Source organism: Brienomyrus brachyistius, unplaced genomic scaffold (assembly GCF_023856365.1).
Source record: "Brienomyrus brachyistius isolate T26 unplaced genomic scaffold, BBRACH_0.4 scaffold65, whole genome shotgun sequence".
Lineage (NCBI taxonomy): Eukaryota > Metazoa > Chordata > Actinopteri > Osteoglossiformes > Mormyridae > Brienomyrus > Brienomyrus brachyistius.
This window is the reverse complement of record NW_026042340.1, coordinates 783,780-807,472: the sequence shown is the minus strand read 5'-3', so window position 1 is coordinate 807,472 and position 23,693 is coordinate 783,780. Positions and strand designations below refer to the sequence as shown.

Below are 23,693 nucleotides of genomic sequence, written 5' to 3'. Positions count from 1 at the left end.
TACTCGTGAAGTAGCTCAGTTTCAGAAAGGCTAGTGACCCCTGGTGTAGATGAATTGAGGCTTTTATGTTTCTACTTTATTCACAGAGACCAAATGGAAGAATGCAGTTCAGATCTACATGATAAATCAGGTTTATCATCCATATCGAAGGTCTGTATTTGTTGCTGATATATATATTTTATTATCTGTTATGTGAATTAACTTTTATACGGCCGTATAATAAGAAATTCATTATGTTAAAGGAAATATATTTAAAACTATGATTCACAAATGAAACTTTGAAAAGATTTGGTGCAGGTTGCAATAATAAACTGATTGTTTATTTTAGTCACTAGAGGAAAACGCTGTAAAGTTCCTAAAGGACGAGCTGAAGAAGTTTGTGAGGTACCTAGATCAGAATTACCCAGAATGCTCTGAGCCTCAGCTGGAGGAGGACAATGACCTGGACAGTGATGGTCAGATGCAGAAGACCTGTGGTAGAGAGGGAGCTCTGAAGATCACACTGTACATCCTGAGGACCATGAAGCAAAATGACCTCGCTGACATGCTGGAGAAGAGTAAGAGCCTCATAACATTCTGTACATGTACAGCACTGTGCTAAAGTCTTAGGCAGCCAGAGAAAGGGATGTTAAAATGGTCTTCATGTGTTTGTAGAAATGTGACAGTATGTCTGCGAAAGTGTTAGCCATTTCAGAACCTCTCCCAAAATCACCCTAGTATTTTCAGAAATCGTGCAATGTATAATGCATTTCTTGACTTGACCACTAACACACTTCATGTGGCTAATCAATATCTCATTAGCTTTTAAACTAATTTAATTAATTAATGAAGTGCGCTTGTCTTGTATGTGGTGTTCTAGCAAAATATCTATGATAAAACTTTGAGTATCACATTTGTCACAGAGAAATATTTGGATTTGTATGTGTAAGAAAAAGTGTGTTTTTGGAAAATATTCTTCCTCTCATACCAATCAGGATCATGGTGAGAATTAATGCATTTCCCTCTCATTTCTTTTCAGGACAGCTCATGCTGCAATATCAGTGGGAAATCAAATGTAAACTTAAGAAGCAATTTGAGTGTGTATTTGAAGGGAAAGCTAAGGGAGGACAGCCAACACTTCTCAGTGAGATTTACACAGAACTCTACATAACTGAAGGTGGTACTGGAGGAGTCAATGATGAACATGAAGTGAGACAGATTGAAACAGCATCCAAGAAAAGGCGAACAGAAGATACTACAGTCAAGTGCAATGATATATTTAAACCTTTATGTGGGCGTAAGACACCTATCAGAACTGTACTCACTAAAGGGGTGGCAGGTATCGGGAAAACAGTCTCTGTGCAGAAATTTATTCTCGACTGGGCAGAAGGAAAAGCAAACCAGGATGTTCACTTCATATTTGCTCTTCCTTTCCGGGACCTGAATTTGATTAAGGAGGAATACAGTCTGATTGAACTGCTTCACCGCTTTGTCCCAGAACTGAAATCTGTTGAATCCACTGAGCTGTTTAGGTACAAAGTCTTGTTCATCTTTGATGGTCTGGATGAGTGTCGCCTTCCTCTAGATTTTCAGAACAATGAGAGCTGGTTTGATGCAACAAAGAAAATGTCACTGGATGTGCTGTTGACTAACCTCATTAAGGGGAATCTGCTTCCATCTGCTTTCCTCTGGATAACCTCCCGGCCAGCAGCAGCCAGTCAGATACCTCCTAAGTGTGTCCACCGGGTGACAGAGATACGAGGGTTCAGTGATGCCCAGAAGGAGGAGTATTTCAAGAGGAGATTCAGTGATCAGAGCCTGGCCAGCAGGATTATCACACATGTGAAATCATCAAGGAGCCTCTTCATCATGTGCCACATACCTGTGTTTTGCTGGATTTCAGGCACTGTCCTTGAGAGACTTTTTAGTGAGACTGACAGGGGAGAAATTCCAAGGACTCTGACTGAAATGTACACACACTTCCTGATCTTTCAGGCGAGTTTAAAAATAGACAAATATTCGAAAAACGATGAAACCAAGCTTAATGAATACAGCAAGGAATTCCTTTTGAAACTTGGTAAACTGGCTTTTGACAACCTTGAGAAAGGCAATCTCATATTTTATGAGCAAGATCTGACAGAGAATGGCATTGATGTCACTGAAGCTTCAGTTTACTCTGGAGTGTGCACAGAAGTCTTTAAGGAGGAATATGGGTTGTATGAGAAGGTGTACTGCTTTGTGCATCTGAGCATCCAGGAGTATCTCGCTGCTTTATATGTGTTTCTATCAAAAAGATCAGTTAAACTGCTGGAGACTGCAGTGGATCAGGCATTAAAGAGCACGAATGGACACTTGGACCTTTACCTCCGCTTCCTCCTGGGCCTCTCAACAAACTCCAGTCAGACTCTGTTACAAAGACTACTGGGACAGACAGGAACCAGCTCACATAATATTACAGAAACAGCCAAATTCATCAAGTGGAAAATACAGGAGAATTTATCTCCAGAAAGGACCATCAACCTGTTCCACTGTCTGAATGAACTGGGTGACAATTCTCTAGTAGAGGAAGTACAAAGATACCTGAATTCAGGAAGCCTTTCAGCAGAAGACCTCTCACCTGCACAGTATTCAGCTCTGGTGTTTGTGTTACTGGTGTCAGATGAGGAGCTGGATGTGTTTGATCTGAAGAAATACATCAGATCAGATGAAGAGCACTGGAGGTTGCTGCCTGTGGTCAAGAACTCCAGGACAGCTCTGTAAGTGACGTGGGGATGGGAAATCATGTCTGGTCTGGTAGTAATACATGACTCTTGAATTAAATGTATAATATATATATATATATATATGTTTCCTCATGGTTTGACAACTGGGATGATTTTTGATTATCTGGACCATAGACTTTATAATGACTGAAGGTAGTGATGTAGTAACAAACAAGAAAGTGAGGTTTCCGTTCCCATCCAGTCTGCCTTCTGATCACAGGCACAGCATCCTAACCTGCTATAGAAACAGTGAGGGCTCTTTATCCACAGGGTGTATAAGTGGTATGTGAGTGTTATTGTCAGCAGGCGTGTTCATGTGGTGGAGCCCAGAGCTGGGAGCTTCTGTATGGCTGCTGTCTCTGGCTGCTCACTGGCGGCCTCTGCTGGCCACAGCTGCTCCTGGCTGAGGATGTGACGACACATCTAGTCTGGCAGTAATATAAAATTATCCATCCATCCGTTTTCCAAACCGCTTATCCTACTGGGTCGCGGGGGGTCCGGAGCCTGTCCCGGAAGCAATGGGCATGAGGCAGGGAACAACCCTGGATGGGGGGCAAGCCCATCGCAGGGCACACTCACACATGCACACCTACGGGCAATTTAGTAACTTCAATTAGCCTCTGCATGTTTTTGGACTGTGGGGGGAAACCGGAGTACCCGGAGGAAACCCCACGACGACATGGGGAGAACATGCAAACTCCACACACGTGACCCAGGTGCTAACCACTACACCACCATGTCGCCCCACGACACACCTCGTCTGGCAGTAATAGATTAACATTATTTACCATATAAAATGAATATGTATACATGTAATTTATTTCCCCTCTTTCATCAACAACAAGGTTTTTTTTAACCTGGATTTAACTGATTCCTACCCTCACCTATGGTCATGAGCTATGTGTAGTGACCGAAAGAACGAGATCAGCCTAAATGAGTTTCCTCCACAGGGTGGCTGGGCTCTCCCTTAGAGATAGGGTGAGGAGCTCCGTCATTCGGGAGGGATTGAGAGTAGATCTGCTGCTCCTCCGCATCGAGAGGAGCCAGATGAGGTGGGATGCCATCTGATCAGGATGCCTCCTGGATGCCTCCCTGGTGAGGTGTTCCGGGCATGTCCCACTGGGAGGAGACCCCGGGGAAGACCCAGGACATGCTGGAGAGACTATGTCTCCCGGTTGGCCTGGGAACGCCTCGGGATCCCCCCAGAGGAGCTGGATGAAGTTGCCGGGGAGAGGGAAGTCTGGGCTTCCCTGCTGAGACTGCTGCCCCCGTGACCCGACCCCGGATTAAGCGGAAGATGGATGGATGGATGGATGGATGGATTGATTGATTGATTGATTGATTGATTTAACTGAGGGTGGCATGGTGGTGCAGTGCTTAGCACCCCCGCCTCACAATGAGAAGATTCTGGTTTCGATTCCAGCGTTGGTCATAGACTCTTGCTGTGTAGAGTTCACATGCTGTTGAGTTTTTCCTCCCAAAAGCATGCAGCTGCAGTTGATTGGTGACTCTAAACTGGCCCTGTGGCGTGTTGGTTTCTGCCTGCACCCCTTGTTCCTGGGATTGGCTCTGTTCCCTCCTGTGACCCCAGTTGGAAATGAGTGGTGATGGATGGATTTAACTGAAGGTAGTAAAGACAAGACTTCATTGACCATCCTTTGTGTAACAAATAACCAAAGATACAGCATCATACAGAATGGTCCAGTTTTCATTAATGGTGGGAAAACCACTCATATTCTTTTCAGTTTTGGATGCTGTAGGAAGCATTTCTGTAAATACTGGGTATCGTGCGTGACTCTTTGGGTTATGACTCTGTGCCCGTGAGCGGAAGGTCGCTGGTTCAGATCTCCTGGCCAGCAGAGTGATGTCATCGCTGGGTCCTTGAGCTGCAGGGGGCTGGATGCTGGCCGACCCTGCGCTGTGACCCCAAACTTCCTCTCACCTGTAAATGTGTTGGTGTGTCTCTTGGAGAGCAAGATGGGAGGGGCGAAAAGACAATTTCCCCATGGGGATGAATGAAGCATCATTATTCATAAATCATTCAAAAAATAATTTCTTCTAAAAGTCTATTTCACCGGATTGATAGCTTTCTGAGTAGTGTATTGTTGATAAGGGTTGGACGATAAGTAAAAAAATATATATGTGTCATTTTAGTATAAAAATATTGCAGTAAATAATAATTTTGGGTTCACCCCCCAAACACAGAATTCAATTTCATTTCAATTCAGTTTTATTTGTATAGCGTGTTTTCACAACATTACATTGTCTGAATATTAAAATCAGCAACAATCTGCAAACTCCTTGCTGGTGATTGTAAGTGTAGAACTACAAAGAGATGAGTCAGCAAGGCTAAGAAGAAGGATTTCAAATGTGCTAAAGCTATAAGCACTTTGCTCAGACACTCCTATGTTAGACTGAAATATTGCAGCAGCACCAGCACCTTTGCCATCTGGTCAAGGCTTATGCTGTAATCAGCTGGAGTAGATTCATTTAGTGCCATGAATTCATTCGGTCTAAGCCAGGTCTCAGTAAGGCATAAGAACCAAGACTAAAGTCAGTAATTATTTCATTTATCAGTAGCGCCTTAGGAGCCAGTGATCTTTCATTCTAAAGTCCAATTTTTAGCCTTACATTATACCTATACTTAGATTTGGTTTAATTATTATTAAGTTATTACGACATACACTACGGTGGAATAGACCTCCACCATTGAAAGTGTGGGGAACAGACACAGTCCCAGTAATGTGAACCCTAGGTGATGACTCCTAGCGACTAGCAGGCGGTCGGTTATGCCGGTTTGCCTGCCGCCTGGACTTGGCTCTGGCTAGTCAGCGATTTGCCTGTAGACTATGAGCTATGCTTTTGGACAGGAGATCAGCACCAGCCCGCGAGGGGTGAATACCGTCCCTCTTCAAAAGCCCAGGCCTACCCCAGAACATCCGCCAGTTGTCTATATAACCCACACCGTTTATCGGGCACCATTCCGACAGCCAGCGATGCAGCAGCGATAATTTGCTGTATATTTCATCACCACGTCTAGCAGGGATGGGGCCAGAGCGCGTTACTGACACACACATCTTCTTCAGAAGGCTGCCCACCTCTGTGAAATTTGTCTATGTAACTATTGACTTTGAATCGCAGAAGCACGACCGGCCAATAGATACAGCTCTACATTAATTTTATAGTTTTTTTTTTTTTTAAGTTGTGAACAGAAGCACAACAGTGTTGGGGGTGTAACGTCGGTACCCTGACTATAAAATTTGCCGAGTGGGGGGGGGAGGGAGGCTGGGTGCCCCATGATAAATGTTGCCGGGGTAGGAAATGTTTGTGAAAATATGGGACAAATTATATTCTTATATATTCTGTGATTTTTGGCTATAGCTTGTACTTAATGTTTTTACCTCTAGTTTTGAGCTAAGCTGCACTGACTCACAATTAGTGATCTGACTGCAGTAAATTGCCAGGATTCACAGGACACTCTACAGACTGTAATTCATTTTGAAATGTAAGCTGTGCTGCTAATTATATTGAAAACAAATGCTGATTGTAATGTTTGGTATTTAGCTAGGATAGTTAGTGTAGTTATTTAGTGTAGGATGTGTATATGTCTGTGTATTAAAGTGTTTTCTGTTCCAGGCTGAAAGGCTGTGGTCTCATAGATAAACACTGTGAAGTGTTGACATCAGCTCTAAGATCAAACTCTTCACCCCTGAGAGAGCTGGACCTGAGTGACAATGACCTGCAGGATTCAGGAGTGAAGCTGCTCTGTGCTGGACTGGGGGATTCACGGTGTAAACTGGAGATACTAAGGTCAGTATTACTAGGTATTCCAAACTGTAAACTGGGAGTACTGAGGTCAGTATTATTGGGTATTCGACACTGTAAACAGGAGATACTGAGGTCAGTATTGCTGGGTATTCCACACTGTGAACTGGGAGTACTAAGGTCAGTATTTCTGGGTATTCCACAGTCTTTCACCAGCATCCAGAACTTTCACAAGAAGTAAATGATAGACTCTGTACACCCCTCTACTTGAGGAGATGCTCAGTGATTTTCTAAGTCTGATCTCTACAGAATTCTGGATGTTAATCTTTCCCAGTCTGGTCTCCTTGCCCTTGACATCCATACAAGGCCTCATCCTCACTGCCATCAGGGTCTGCTTGGGACAGGACTGTGGATGAGGGAGGAGGGTGGTAGACAGGAGGAGACTGAGGCTGCTGCCTGACCTCAGATCTGGGCTCACATACCATGAAACCATCAGTTTATTTGTACTTTCACTGTAATTTCAGCTTCAAACCACAGTTCAGTTGTTTCATGCAGTGGAAAGTTATATTGTAGTGTGGTATGAGTTAAAGGACATATAGGCAGTGATTGGTGACTGGACTAAAGCCTCAGTGAGGCAGAGTTTATTAAAAAATAAAAATGACAGCAGGAAGAGGAAAGTTTGGGGCGGCTGGTGGCAGTCAGTGGCGTCCTCATTCCGAGTCGGGGTCTCTGGGTGTGAGAGACGGGAGACGTGAGGGAGACACTGCTGTCTGTTCCCAGGTGAGGTGGGAGGAGAGAAAACAGAACAAAGGGAGCGGAAGGCAGGGTAACGCGGAGCAGCCGGTGTCTGGGGGTCACAGGTGAGGTGGGAGGAGAGAAAACAGAACAAAAGGAGCGGAAGGCAGGGTAACGCGGAGCTGCCGGTGTCTAGGGGTCACAGGTGAGGTGGGAGGAGAGAAAACATAACAAAAGGAGCGGAAGGCAGGGTAACGTGGAGCACCAGCGTAATGATGGTTTGGTTTGGAAATTAAATGCTCATTTCTGGTCGTTAATTCACAGTGATTCAGGATGTCAGATTAAAAGCTGAGCTTCAGTGAGTCATGTAGGATCACTGTGTTACTGTTATATCTTTGCAGACAAGCAGCCGCTAAACCTCTGAGAGCTGATCACTGCTGCTGGTCTCTCCTCCACTTTATACAGCTAATTATATGTGAATAGACGGCTGTAGAAAACATTATTTTTATTTCTTTTCTACAGACTGTCAGGCTGTAGAGTCACAGAAGAAGGCTGTTCTTCCCTGGCTTCAGCTCTAAGGTCAAACTCCTCACACCTGAGAGAGCTGGACCTGAGCTACAATCAACCAGGAGACTCAGGAGTGAAGCTGCTCTCTGCTGTACTGGAGGATCCCAGCTGTAAACTGGAGAAGCTGCAGTGAGTACAGAATATGCATTTTTACAAAAAACTAACTGGACACCAAGAAAACACACAATGAATTTCAGCAGTTACATAATAAACAAACACAAACAGCTTCTGTTTTCTTGCCCTGCTTCCTTATATCCCACAATCTTATCAGCCCTCGATCCATGTTAGAAATAATTAAGCAGCGAAACAGGAAACATCCATTCAATCATATAATCCATGCAATTCATTTGTGTAACTTCGCAAAGTTACCGGTACTGTTAGTTAAACATGCTAACGTTAACTTGTGTTATGGACAAGAATATAATGGACATCAATCAGAATTGGGAAGATTGTTAAAATGGTGTTTAGTAAATTAATTGTTTTCTAAAAATCCTTTATGTTATGGCCCCTATTCCCCTCATTTGATGTTCCAGTATAAAAAGTGGATTTAAAATTGTATTTTTTTAAGGGTGAACAGCTGTAATCTCACAGAGAGATTCTGTGAGGTGCTGGCTTCACCTTAAAATCAAATTCTTCACACCTGAGAGAGCTGGACCTGAGCGACAATGACCTGCAGGATTCGGGAGTGAAGCTGCTCTCTGCTGGACTGTGGGATTCACACTGTAAACTGGAGATACTTAGGTCAGTATTACTGGGTATTCCACACTGTAAACTGGAAATACTGAGGTCAGTATTACTGGGTATTCCACACTGTAAACTGGAGACACTGAGGTCAGTATTTCTGGGTTTTCCACACTGTAAGCTGGAAATACAGAGGTCAGTATTACTGCGTAGGGGCATCCTGGGATTGCTGCGAGAGATTGCTGGGATACTGTGAGAGAGTGGTGTTGAGCTGCAGCGATTGTTTTGGGATTGTTTGTGATTGTTTTTGGGGTGTTTGGAACGTATTTTCTGAGTGTTTGTGTGCTTTAATTGTTTAGTGGGTGGCTGTGTTATTTCTATTTATTGTTCTTATTTTGGTCGGCGTGAGTGCTTGTCTGTCCTGTCTGTTTATTAACAGCGCGATTGTTATGGGCAGTGAGCTGCGTTTTCTGTTCGCGTTTAACTCAGTAAAAAACACCGGCGGGGCGAAATAGCTAATAATATCTAACGTCGGTAATGTTACTCAGCGCCAGAAAAGGACAGTTGCTCCTGAGCTTTGCTCGGTCGCCAGTCGGGGCCGGGAGGACATTTTCCACTTTTTTCCCCGCTCCGGCAGTAGCCTGCTGTGAGGGGGTTTTTGTGGTTTTTCGACCTCCCAAGAGCAACTTCGATTTCGTTTTGTTTTTAGTTCATACTTGGTTCAGGCAGAAGTTCTTTTGGTAAGTAGTAGTAAATTTATCGGATTTAAAATTTTAAATAAAAATAATAATTAAGTTCCGTTTCAACCCAAGTAACTTATTTTAGTGTACTCGGCACTTTATTGCATTTAACGGTACGCGAATTAATCTTTAAAGTTAAATACGCTATATAAATTTACTGGGCTGGGAGTACGGGGTCATAGTGAGTTAGTTAATTATGGGGCCGGCTCAGTGTTGCGTTTGCAACATGTTTGCCCTTCTGGACGTTAGTGTCCAGTCGGACTTCATCTGCGAGCGATGTAAGCTAGTGGACTCGCTCATGGTCAAGGTTCGCGGCCTTGAGGAGCAACTGGCTCTCATCCAATGCAACAGTGAGTTAGAGGAGCAAGTTAATACGCCTTTTAGGGAGAAGGTGTGTACGCCACTAGCCGGGAGGGGGGAGAATGAAGAGCAGAGAGGTCGAGAGAGCTGGGTGACCGTAGGTCGTAGACGCAGGAAGGGGCGTACACACGTTGCAGAGGCAGCATCACCTGAGGTGACTGTGGCGAACAGGTTTCAGGTTCTTCCAGCTTTAGAGCCGGAACGGACTGGGGAGGCAGGTGGGCCCTTGGGCACTGAGGAGCCCCCTCCCCCCAGGAAGAGGGAGGTTGTGGTAGTGGGGGATTCCATTATTAGGGGAGTAGACAGTTATGTGTGCACGCGTGATAGAGGGTCCCGTACGGTGTCTTGCCTGCCTGGTGCCCAGGTAGGAGACCTTCCAGATCGTGTGGATAAGCTTTTGGCCCCAGCTGGGGTGGATCCAGTTGTCGTGGTGCATGTTGGCACCAACGACATAGGCAAGGGTAGAAGGGCTGTTCTGCAGGATAAATTTATAGAAGTTGCCAATAAGCTTAGAAGCAGAACGTCCACGGTGGTATTCTCCGAAATACTCCCCGTGCCACGTGCAAGTCAGGCTAAGTTAGCTGAGATAAGGAAATTAAATGCGTGGCTAAAAGGATGGTGTAGGAAAGAGGGGTTTAGGTTTATGGGGCATTGGAGGACCTTCTGGAACAGGTGGGACCTGTTCAAGCCGGATGGGTTGCACCTGAACCAGAGGGGAACCAGTGTATTGGGGAGGCGTATGTGTAGAGTAGTTGAGGAATGTTTAAACTAGGGACTGGGGGGGCAGGGAGGTTAGTTAACTATGTCAGTGGGGGGAAACGGAAAGCCCCAAATAATCATATTGTAAGTGGGCACCATAATAGGCCTACCCTTTGTTGTCTGTATTTAAACGCCAGAAGTATTAGGAATAAAATTCATGATTTAGAGGCTTTTATCTCATCGGACTCTTATGATATTATAGGAGTAACTGAAACGTGGTTGAGTGAAAAGGATGGACAAGAATATAATATGGATGGTTACACGTTGTTCCGTAAGGATCGTATAGGAAAAAAGGGAGGTGGTGTTGCAGTATATGTAAAGGAAAACTTGCAGGCAAGGGAACTTACTGATATAAATAAAACTACGGAAGCAATATGGGTAAAATTAGATGCTAAAAACTCAAATAGCCTAATTGTCGGTGTTTGTTACAGAACACCTAATATAGCTGCTGAGGAAAGCAGATTGTTATACAGTGATATTAGGACTATGAGCAATAAAAATGATGTGGTAGTTATGGGTGATTTTAATCTACCAGGAATGCAGTGGGACATTGTCACTGGCTCTTCAGAAAATGAACTGGAGATGGTGGAATTAGTACAGGATTGTTTTTTTACTCAGTTTGTTAACACCCCTACCAGGGGAGATGCCATTCTTGATCTTGTTCTCTCTAATAACCAGGACAGGATTGGTAAATTAGACGTTTTAGAACCACTTGACAGTAGCGATCATAACATGGTCAAATTTGAGGTTAAGTTTAGTGTTCGAAGAGCTAAGTCCAAATCAAAAATATATAATGTTAGGAAGGCTGACTTTAAGTGTATGAGACTAAAACTAGAAACTGTGAACTGGATGGAGTTAAATAACAAAACTGTTGAAGAGGCCTGGGAATTTTTTAAAAGCACATTATTGCAAGTGCAAGAGGACTTCATACCTGTTTCCAGCAAGAATAAATCTAGGAAATTGCAACCTAGGTGGTTTACTAGGGAAATAAAGCATAAAGTAAGGAGGAAAAGGGCTTTGTTCCAGCAATGGAAAATAACTGACGATGACAGAATTAAGCAGGAATATCTAAGTCTACAGACTGAGTTAAAAAATGATATTAGACGAGCTAAAAGAAATGTCGAAAGGATGGTTGCATTGGAAGCTAAGGATGACGTTAAAAGTTTCTTCCAGTATTTTAACTCTAAAAGAGCTCTAAAACCTGAAATTACTAATCTGCAGGATAGTAAGGGTCTTATAATAGTAAACGACATTGATATAGTAAATGAGTTCAATGATAGTTTTGCACGGGTATTCACTGTTGAGGACCTTAGTAATTTACCAGTTATTACCTATCCAGCATTGTCTATAGCTAATATATATATAACTGAAGCAGATGTTTTGCAAAGCCTAGCTAAGCTCAAAATAAATAAATCACAGGGTCCTGATGGCATCTTACCAATAGTGTTAAAAGAGATGAGGGATATTATTTGCCGACCCTTAACTTTACTGTTTCAAAAATCCTTATCTGAAGGTGTGGTACCTTCTGATTGGAAGCACGCCTTCATAACGCCTATTTTTAAAAAAGGGGATAGAAGTAATTTGTCTAACTATAGGCCAATCAGTCTAACTTGTATAACTGGTAAAGTTATGGAGGCTATAATCAAAGAGAAAATGGTAGATTACCTGGACTCCAATAACATTTTGCGGGATAGCCAGCATGGATTTAGGAGAGGTAGATCCTGTTTAACAAATCTGTTGGAGTTTTTTGAGGAAGCTACTCAGGAAGTTGATGATAAGAAGGCCTATGATGTCATCTACTTAGATTTCCAAAAGGCTTTTGATGTTGTCCCCCACAAGAGGCTCCTACTTAAACTCAAAGCGACAGGTATTTTAGGTACCGTAGCGACCTGGATTGATAACTGGTTAACAGATAGGAAACAGCGAGTAGTTATAAGAGGCACAATGTCAAAGTGGGCTTGCGTTCATAGTGGGGTACCGCAGGGTTCGATTTTAGGACCACTATTGTTCCTAATTTACATAAATGATATGGATACCAATATATACAGTAAACTGGTGAAATTTGCAGATGACACCAAGGTGGGTGGTGTAGCAGATACTGAATTAGTGGCTCAGCAGCTACAGCGGGATCTTGATTTAATTAGTGACTGGGCCGATACCTGGCAGATGAAATTTAACATCGATAAATGTAAGGTACTCCATCTAGGGAGCAGAAATATAAAGTACAGGTATTTCATGGGTGTCACTGAAATAAAGGTAGCTGATCATGAGAAAGACCTTGGTGTGTATGTTGATGCTTCCATGTCCCATTCTCGCCAGTGTGGGGAAGCAATAAAAAAGGCCAATAGGATGTTGGGGTATATCTCCAGGTGTGTGGAGTTTAAGTCAAGGGAGGTAATGCTAAGATTATACAATTCCTTGGTGAGACCTCACCTAGAATATTGTGTGCAGGTTTGGTCACCATATCTTAAAAAGGACATTGTGGCCTTAGAAAAGGTGCAGCGTAGGGCCACAAAAATGATTCCTGGTCTTAGAGGAATGTCATACGAGGAACGGTTACTTGAGCTAAATCTGTTCAGTCTCAAGCAAAGGAGACTGAGGGGGGACATGATCCAGGTATATAACATTCTAACAGGTTTGGATGCAGTTCAGCCAAATAGTTACTTCAGCATTAGTTTAAATACACGAATTCGTGGCCATAGGTGGAAATTAGCGGGAGAACACTTCAAGCTGGATTTAAGGAAGCACTTCTTTACACAGCGTGTAGTCAGAGTATGGAATACCCTTCCTGATAATGTAGTGCAAGCTGAATCCTTGGGTTCCTTTAAATCAGAGCTAGATAAGATTTTAACGACTCTGAGCTATTAGTTTAGTTCTCCCCAAGCGAGCTTGATGGGCCGAATGGCCTCCTCTCGTTTGTATAGTTCTTATGTTCTTATGTTCTTATGCGTATTCCACACTGTAAACTGGGATTGCTGAGGTCAGTATTACTGGGTATTCCACACTGTAAACTGGGATTGCTGAGGTCAGTATTACTGGGTATTCCACACTGTAAAATGGAGATACTGAGGTCAGTATTTAACTGCTACCTGACCTCAGATCTGGACTCATTTACCATAAAACCATCAATTTATTTTTACTTTCCCTGTAATTTCGGATATCACAATATCAGATTTTCACTACACGATTATTGTGGCCAAATTCACAGCAATCATGTTATTGTGATATCGTGAAACTTTGAACATAATAATTATAATGATGCAGAAACAAGTCAAATTCATCTTTAAATTTGTTTATTGTGTCTCCTGTGTAGTGAGGTGCAGAGTTTGTAACCATGACTGTATAAAAGCACATGAAAAGAACAATTACACCCCCTAGTGGATGGTGGAGGGATAACCAGGGCTAAAGCCCCCTTTTGCTTACTGTTGATTGGCTTGTCCTGCAGACTGGAGTGTCTAAGACCATGTCTCTTTCACAAAATTAATATTTATTTTAACGACGCCAGGTTCATTTTAAATGTTATTTACTTTTTCAATGTTTTTATCTAATCCAACTGATTTGGAGTGAAATTAATCTGGTTACGACAGACACAAAATATGGCAAACTTCATGTTTCTGTTCAGAGTGAACCAAAGCTATGTGACCAAAATACCGCATCACTGGATTACAGCAGTTTAACCTGATAGAAATACAAGATAATATTTAAAATACGGGATATTTCGTTAATAGTGTACATGGGCGTGAGAGTGCCCGTAGCAGGGCATGCATGCAGGGGTGAGGGCGGTGCTGTATACAGGCCCGTATAGCATGCAGATAATTTATCTATGACACCCATGATGCACTGTGAGCAGGTGTACAGGCCCACATAGCATGCAAATAATCATCTGTGACACCCATGATGCACTGTGAGCTGGTATGCAGGCCCACATAGCATGCAAATAATTATCTGTGAGACCCATGGTGCACTGTGAGCAGGTATACAGGCCCACATAGCATGCAGATAATCATCTGTGACACCCATGGTGCACTGTGAGCAGGTACACAGGCCCACACAGAATGCAGATAATCATCTGTGACACCCATGGTGCACTGTGAGCAGGTATACAGGCCCACATAGCATGCAGATAATTATCTGTGACACACATGGTGCACTGTGAGCAGGTATACAGGCCCACATAGCATGCAGATAATTATCTGTGACACACATGGTGCACTGTGAGCAGGTATACAGACCCACATTGCATGCAGATTATTATCTGTGACACCCATGGTGCACTGTGAGCAAGTATACAGACCCACATAGCATGCAGATAATTATCTGTTTCCTGTAGGAGTGTGAATGCAGGTGATGTCATCCCATCTGTGACACTGTAGCTTTGGATGAGGTGTGCAGTATTTTAACCCAGTGGGTGAACGACTCTCCGAAACCAAATCTATGTAATGTATTAAAGAGGAATGTCCACCTGACTGTAAGATGGATCTATTGGTCACCATGAGCACTTAGTCCCTGGTCCCCCCTGCTTATCTGGGGAACAAGGGGCACAGGTAGGAACCAACCCAGGGCAGTTGCCAACACACTTCAGGACACACACAATTATCGGGCCAACCTAGAGATGCCAATGAACCTAATTTGCATGCTAATGGACCATGTGAGGAAACCGGAGCCCCCCCAGTGGAAACCCATGCAAACACAGGGAGAACATGCAAACTCCCCTAAGAAAGGACCTACACTGATCCAGGGATCAAACCCAGGGCCTTCCTGTTGTGAGGCAGCAGCGCTAACCACTGTGCCACAATGTCACCCCTTTTCTTCAGCTGATGTTGTAATCATGGTTTTAGTGTGGGTATGCTGAGCAATATTGACTAAATTAAATACTCTATGGATGTTGTCCGAGACATGTCCTGTCTTGATGAAGTCTGTCTGATCAGGATGGATTATAGTAGGAATGACTGTCTGTAACCGAGTGGTGAGAGTTTTTGTGATGATTTTCAAGTCTGTAATCATTAGTGAGAGTGATGGGTAACTGGAGGGTTGTGTTGGCTCTTTATCAGGATTCAATAACACGGTAATGGTCGGTAACTGGAGGGTTGTGTTGGGTCCTTATCAGGTTACAATAACACTGTAATGGCTGGTAACTGCAGGGTTGTGTTGGGTCTGTAACAGGTCTCAATAACACTGTAATGGCCGGTAACTGGAGGGTAGTGTTGGGTCCTTATCAGGTTACAATGACACTGTAATGGCCGGTAACTGGAGGGCTGTGTTGGGTCTTTATCAGGTTTCAATAACACTGTAATGGCCGGTAACTGGAGGGCTGTGTTGGGTCTGTAACAGGTCTCAATAATACTGTAATGGCCGGTAACTGGAGGGCTGTGTTGGGTCTGTAACAGGTCTCAATAACACTGTAATGGCCGGTAACTGGAGGGCTGTGTTGGGTCTTTATCAGGTTTCAATAACACTGTAATGGCCGGTAACTCGAGGGCTGTGTTGGGTCTGTAACAGGTCTCAATAATACTGTAATGGCCGGTAACTGGAGGGCTGTGTTGGGTCTGTAACAGGTCTCAATAACACTGTAATGGCCGGTAACTGGAGGGCTGTGTTGGGTCTTTATCAGGTTTCAGTAACACTGTAATGGCCGGTAACTGGAGGGTTGTGTTGGATCTTTATCAGGTTTCAGTAACACTGTAATGGCCGGTAACTGGAGGGTTGTGTTGGGTCTTTATTAGGTTTCAATAACACTGTAATGACCGGTAATTGGAGGGTTGCGTTGGATCTTTATCAGGTCTCAATAACACTGTAATGACCGGTAATTGGAGGGTTGTGTTGGATCTTTATCAGGTCTCAATAACACTGTAATGGTCGCTGTACTCATTTGTGATGGGATTTGTGATGGATGTTTAATTTTTTTATTTGTCTATTGAAGAGTGGAGATAATACATCCCAAAAATGTTTATAGATTTCTGCAGGGAAACCATCCAGTCTGGGCGATTGGTTGTTAGGCATTTGGTTGAGAACCTTATGGAGTTTTTCTGATGTTAATGGTGCATCAAGGGTATCTGCTATTTCATTGGTTAATATGAGTAAGTATAGATTATTTAAAATGATTCTATATCAACTGGATCTGGTCCTTGTTCTGAGGAGTATAGGTTCTTATAAAATGTTCAGAATGCGTTGTTAATTTCCCGTGATTATTTAAATATTTATTGCAGGAGTCACTTTTACTTAAAAGTAATACTTTTAATGGTGAGATGATATTATTTATTGGGGAGTTTTTGTCTATCTCTCTGCAGGCTGTCAGGCTGTAGAGTCACAGAAGAAGGCTGTTCTTCCCTGGCTTCAGCTCTGAGGTCAAACCCCTCACACCTGAGAGAGCTGGATCTGAGCTACAATCACCCAGGAGACTCAGGAGTGAAGCTGCTCTCTGCTGTACTGGAGGATCCCAGCTGTAAACTGGAGAAGCTGAAGTGAGTACAGAGTGTGTGTCTGACACGCTACAGATACTTACAGATGTAGCCGCTTGAATTTTCCCCAGTTTCCATGATGGGACCACGGCTGGTCCTTGGCTGGTCCATGACTGGCCCCTGCTGGGTTCTGGGTGGGACCTTGACTGTAATGAGATCCCCCACTATGATGTAATGAACAAGTGGGCCGGCATGATCCGCCCCTTACCTCTCTGTGTGTAAAGTACTTGCAATGATTTATCCATCCACCAGGGAGAGCAGTGATTATGAAGGCTGAAGTGACTTACCTTATCTTAACTTCACTACAAAAAAATTTAAATCTAAGCAAGTAGAATTTTCTTATATTTAGATAAAATTCCAATTTCATTAATAAACGGACTACACTGCAATAAATAGCCTGTGAAATTTAAGAAATTGTTTCTGTTGTGAGGCAAAGATGGCCTAAAACTAGCAAAATGTGTTTTTAGTCAGTTTATTGATGAAATTAGAATTTTGTATTTTATTTCACCTTTTGGAAATGAGGCGGACCCACGATGTGTGCAGTATAATAATTACAGACCTAAACAAAGTATTAAGATTGATATTGTCAAGCAATGAGTGACAGTGTGGTACATGAAAATTAAACAGATTTTAAGCTTGTTTGGCACATGATGAAATACTTCATCTGCAAGGAGGCCAAGCCAGATACAAAGCAGCAACGTGTCCAAGCAAGAGTTATGTTGGGAGAGGAGAGTGACCCAAGATGTGTGTAACAGACTAATTACAGGCCTAAACAAAGTAATACGGTTGATTGTGGAGAATAAAGGTGGACAGAGTGGAAAATGAAAAATAAAAAAACATATGGTTCTGTACTGTGCTTGAGTAAAACAGACACATTCCTTAGTGTGTTCTGTCTTTCTGTCTGGCTAACAGTCTGAAAGGCTGCTGATGGCTGCATATTCACGGGGTGGGGGTGGGGGGCAGTCACAATGACGTGTGAATGTGTCATTAACTTCTCTGCTTGGCCACAATGAAAAGAGATATGTTTACAGGGGATCAAGATGAGGTTGTTTTCTTAACCTGAGATCACTGAACCAACGGTCAAGCAGGGTGGTGGTAGTATCATGCTGTTTTGCTGACAGTACTGTACATCAATACATTGCACAGAGAATGGAATGATGAAGTAGCACTAGATAGATAGATTGGGGTTTTATGTCATAGTATCAGACTCAAAAAGAGGAACATAAAAGAAACAGCATAATAAGTATTTACTGTGACCCTTTGGAGTCTGAGGCCTCTCACCCAGTAGTCTGACATGCCTTAACATTTTACAGTTTTTCTGAATTGCTAAAACATTTCCTAAAATCTCCTCTCCTTTAATCAATCCACTAAGCACAAACCCTAAAATTCTAGCTAAACTCACAAATAAATGAAAACACTACCACTCAAAATAGTTGTTGGCATGCAAAGTAGAAACTGTAAGACTATAATAAAAAAAAAGTATGGTCGTCTACCAAAAATATTTGTATACTGTACAGTTGTTACATATTAGTTATCAGTCATGTTTGCCGTATTCAGTACTCCAGAAAAGTTACTGTAAAGAACAAAGCCAAAAAATAAACAAATGAGAGGCATATTACAGTAAAATGTCGTGCAACTGCTAATCCAGATTCACGGAAAGAAAGAATCCTCTTTGTGACCCATTTGTACCTTGACGTCGAAATTCAGCTCCTATTCACCTGGTGAAATCAGGTATTGTAACTCCATCCATCCATTTTCCAAACCGCTTATCCTATTGGGTCGCGGGGGGTCCGGAGCCTATCCCGGAAGCAATGGGCACGAGGCAGGGAACAACCCAGGATGGGGGGCCAGCCCATCGCAGGGTATTGTAACTCCACTGCACAAAATGAAAATCTAAGCAAGAATAATTTTCTTATATTTAGACAAAATCCCAAAGATGGCTTAAAACTAGTAAAATAATCTGCCAGTGCAATACTTGGTAAGATTTTCTAAAGGAAGACAATATGCCTACATGCAAGAAAATTATTCTTACTCATCAGATGTGTTTTAGTCCGTGTGAATTTTGTATTTTAACTTCCCCTTTTGGAGATGAGGCAGACCCAAGATGCATGCAATACAATAATTACAGGCCTAAACAAAGTAATAAGACATTGATAAGATATTGTCAAGCAACGAGGGACAGTGTGGTATATGAAAATTAAAGTTATCATACTGTATTTTTCCAGTACTTTTAAAAATAAAATAATCCCTGTGTATTTTTTATTTCTGCCTTTTTTTTAATTTCGAAAGTACATATTACTCTTCTGCTTCATTTGTAGCCGTTTATTTGAATACACCGTGTGCTTGGGAATTAACACAATCTATTAAAACTTAGTCTTTATATTTTTGTTACAAACACATAACAACCACTGAAAATACAGTTTTGTCCTGTGAAACGGCCTCGGGACAGTGTGAAAGGCTGCTGATGGCATCAGCTTTTCATATTCACAGCAGGAGGGAAGAGTTAAAAAACCACATGTGAGTGTGAGAGTGAAATCTGAGCTCCAGCATGCAGGGGGAATACTGGCCATTGTTTTGTGTGTTTGGGTGTTGGGTAACTAACCTAAGTTTATCAACTTGCCCATAATGTGTATAACAGGGTGAGGTGACCAGGTTGATTGTTTTCGTTGAATCCCATTGGCTAATGGAGGTGGAGCTCACAGCACCATGACCAATCACGAATGCTTGTGAGAACTTGCCCTTTCTCTCACACACAGTATATACACATAGATATCTTACTGTGTCTCTTAAACAACAATAAAAAATAATCACATTATAAACATTTCTAGCCAAGACTTTTGAGCTCTGAAGCTTACAGACATAGGGGCTGGCTACACAAAGGTGAATGAGACATTCAAAGAATTGTGTGAGGTTTGATTACTAAAGTGTTACAACTTTGAAGTGACTTTGGAGTCACCAGACCTTTGCATACTGTCAATGGCCCATCAGTCTGGAATGTCTGTCACTGCTCCTCACACCAATCAGTTTGGAAAGGCAGTGTGAGTTTTACAGTTTTTTTAATTGCTAAGACATATACTGCAATACTGAAGTTACTTTCTCAAAACTCTTCATACAGTCACCACAACATTAGCTTATGTGGGCTAAACTGTGAAGCAATTTGCTTTGCTTTCATACAAAATGCAATCAATAACTAAATTCTTCAAAATATATTCTTCAATTAATTTATCAGAGGCCATTTTGCACATAAGTACATACTAAAACTGCTAGTAAAACTGTCAAAACTGAAATATATCATTTTACTAAATTACTATCAAGACCCTTTCTAAAATAGATTGTAAAAAAACACATAACAAATAAACAAATAATGTTAATTGACACAAGATCAAACAATGAATGCTGTATGCCAAGATATTTCTCCAGAGCAATGCCAAGGATGGATCATGTATGTGTAGAGACAGAGTAGAATCTATGGTACTGTCTTAGCAATTGAAAAAAAACTGTAAGAAAACACACAATACTAGCCTTTTCACAGTTTATAACATGCAACAGATTAAACGTTGAAGTATAAAATGTGCAATCACATTATATTACATGAAAAATACAATACAATAAATGAATATTAGAACAACAAATTAGTTAGCTATTAATTGCTGAGCTATTACAGTTCTCCTCAAATGAGCTTGATGGGCTGAATGGCCTCCTCTCGTTTATAAATTTCTTATGTTCTTATGTTTTTATATAAATTGTCACTCCTGATCAGGATGCCAAGCTTCAAAACAGTTGTGGGTTATGCTGAAAAGCCAGGTCTGCACCTGGAACCCAACTAGTTTAAATGAACTAGAAATTCTGCAAAGAAGAGTGGTCAAATATTCAGCCAGAATTATGCCAGAGGCTTGCTAATGGCTACCAAAAGATTCTGGTTGATACTTGTTGTACTTGTGTATGTAAACTTGTGACCACAACTAAAATGTGTTTTTGTAAAGAAAGCGCCATCTCATGGTAACACCCTGCAAGTGAATAAATGGGCGGGTTTAGATGAGAATTTAGGCACACCCCCAGAAGGAGGGGGGTCAGTCCCTTTGGCTGGCTTTTGGCAGGCAACCGGCAGGCAGCCGGCTGGGAGGGGAAAATTCAAGCGGCTACATCTGTATGCATGTATGTGAAGAAGAGGCACCAATAAATAAATGGATACAGCAGTACTTTGTCATTCTGCTTCTCCTATAGTGTGGACCACGGTGGAGAGTGCAGGACCAGACCAGGCGTACAGAGATGTAAGTGTGTTTGCATGTTTTTATTAATAATACAATTAATACTATGTTATGGTTGTATTCACACAGTTGTTGTGATCTGTGTCTGCCATTTTTGCTGTTTGTATATGCATTTGCATGTTTGTGTTTAGGTGAGATTCTGCGTGTGTGGCATTTTAGACAGTATCCAAAGGGAAAAAAAAACAGACATCACAAAAAGCACTATTAATTAATTTATGAGGTCTTTTTTAACAATCAAATACTTTTTAGCTTTTTTTTATTGTCTTTGTGTTTGTGTGAGATAGTAACAGTGTTAACCCTCTGGACTCGGTTATCCCGCCCGCGGGATATAACAGAAATTTTGCAAAACCATTTAAAAAACTCTGCGGATTTTTGTCATATAAACATTTAAAAAAACACCCTCAGAAACCTTGGATGGTCTACTTTTCAAATACATATAGGTATAAACTAAATATATTTTTACATCTTTGTGATACGAATAAAAAGAATGAGTGACTGACTTATTTCACATCGACAGCAACTGCTAATAACTTTGGTCTTGCCGATGGACTAATCTGACAGAGTTTTGAAGCTGAACCCATCCATCCATCATCTTCCACTTAATCCGAGGTCTGGTCGTGGGGGCAGCAGTCTCAGCAGGGAGGCCCAGACTTCCCTCTCCCCGGCAACTTCATCCAGCTCCTCTGGGGGGATCCCGAGGCGTTCCCAGGCCAGCCGAGAGACATAGTCCGTTCAGCATGTCCTGGGTCTTCCCTGGGGTCTCCTCCCAGTGGGACATGCCCGGAACACCTCACCAAGGAGGCGTCCAGGAGGCATCCTAATCAAATGCCCGAGCCACCTCATCTGGCTCCTTTCAATGCGGAGGAGTAGTGGCTCTACTCTCAGTCCCTCCCGAATGACGGAGCTCCTCACCCTATCTCTAAGGGAGAGCCCAGCCACCCTGTGGAGGAAACTCATTTAGGCTGCTTGCACCCGCAATCTCGTTCTTTCGGTCACTACACATAGCTCATGACCATAGGTGAGGGTAGGAACGTAGATCGACTGGTAAATCGAGAGCTTTGCCTTTTGGCTCAGCTCTCTCTTCACCATGACAGACCGATGCAGCGTCCGTATGACTGCGGACGCCGCACTGATCCGCCTGTTGATCTCTCGTTCCATCGTTCCCCCACTCGTGAACAAGATCCCAAGATACTTAAACTCCTCCACTTGGGGGAGGACCCCAACCCGGAGAGAGCATTCTACCCTTTTCCGGCTGAGAACCATGGTCTCGGATTTGGAAGTGCTGATTCTCATCCCAGCCGCTTCACACTCGGCTGTGAACTGCCCCAGTGAGAGCTGAAGGTCACGGTCCGATGAGGCCAACAGAACCACATCATCTGCAAAAAGCAGAGACCTAATCCTGAGGTCACCGAACAGGACACCCTCAACGCCCTGGCTGCGCCTAGAATTTCTGTCTATTAAAGCTATGAACAGAATCGGTGACAAAGGGCAGCCTTGACGGAGTCCAACCCTCACCGGAAACGAGTCCGACTTATTGCCGCCCATGTGGACCAGGCTCTGGCACTGGTCATACAGGGACCGAACCGCCCTTAAAAGGAAGCCCGGTACCCCATACTCCCGGAGCACTCCCCACAGGACTCCCTGAGGGACACAGTCGAATGTCTTCTCCAAGTCCACAAAACACATGTAGACTAGTCAGGCAAACTCTCATGAACCCTCCAAAATCCTGCTGAGAGTATAGAGCTGGTCCACTGTTCCACAGCCAGGGCGAAAACCACACTGCTCCTCCAGAATCCGAGGTTTGACAATCCGGCGGACCCTCCTCTCCAGGACCCCCGAATAGACCTTACCAGGGAGGCTGAGGAGTGTGATCCCCCTGTAGTTGGAGCACACCCTCCGGTCCCCTTTCTTAAAGAGGGGCACCACCACCCCGGTCTGCCAAATCCAGAGGCACTGCCCACTATGTCCACGCGATGCTGCAGATGCGTGTCAACCAGGATAGCCCCACAACATCCAGAGCCTTAAGGAACTCCGGGCGAATCTCATCCACCCCGGGTGCCGGCCACCAAGGAGCTTTTTAACCACCTCAGCGACCTCCGCCCCAGAGATAGGCGAGTCCACCCCCAAGTCCCCAGACTCTGCTTCGTCATTGGAATGCGTGTCGGTGGGATTGAGGTGGTCTTTGAAGTATTCCTTCCACCGACCCACAATGTTCCGAGTTGAGGTCAGCAGCGCCCATCCCCACCATAAATAGTGTTGATGCTGCACTGCTTTCCTGCCCTGAGATGTCGGATGGTGGACCAGAATCTCCTCGAAGCCGTTCGGAAGTCGTTCTCCATGGCCTCACCAAACTCCTCCCACACCCGAGTTCTTGCCTCAGCAACCACCAAAGCCGCATCCCGCTTGGCCTGCCGGTAGCTGTCAGCTGCGTCTGGAGTCCCACAGGCTAAAAAGGCTCGATAGGACTCCTTCTTCAGTTTGACAGCATCCCTCACCACCAGTGTCCACCAGCGGGTTCGGGGATTGCCACTGTGACAGGTACCGACCACCTTACGGCCGCAGCTCCGGTCAGCTGCCTCCACAATGGAGGCACGGAACATAGCCCATTCGGACTCAATG

At 43.4% G+C, this 23,693-nt stretch overlaps 1 protein-coding gene and 1 long non-coding RNA gene across 2 annotated transcripts in view; both read left to right on the top strand.

The window, feature by feature from the left end:
• The window catches only part of LOC125725335 (NLR family CARD domain-containing protein 3-like), a 55,941-nt gene that overhangs the window by 18,575 nt on the left and 13,673 nt on the right, over nt 1-23,693 (top strand). Inside the window, exons 4-10 of the mRNA XM_049002195.1 lie at nt 87-150; nt 329-557; nt 1,019-2,735; nt 6,378-6,551; nt 7,764-7,937; nt 16,636-16,809; nt 21,031-21,077. Coding sequence (XP_048858152.1) covers nt 87-150; nt 329-557; nt 1,019-2,735; nt 6,378-6,551; nt 7,764-7,937; nt 16,636-16,809; nt 21,031-21,077 — 2,579 coding nt within the window. The remainder of the gene's footprint in view (nt 1-86; nt 151-328; nt 558-1,018; nt 2,736-6,377; nt 6,552-7,763; nt 7,938-16,635; nt 16,810-21,030; nt 21,078-23,693) is intronic.
• On the top strand, nt 15,540-16,457 carry LOC125725362 (uncharacterized). The gene is made up of 3 exons (XR_007387457.1): nt 15,540-15,623; nt 15,736-15,791; nt 15,904-16,457. It is a non-coding gene; the product is annotated as an uncharacterized LOC125725362 (long non-coding RNA).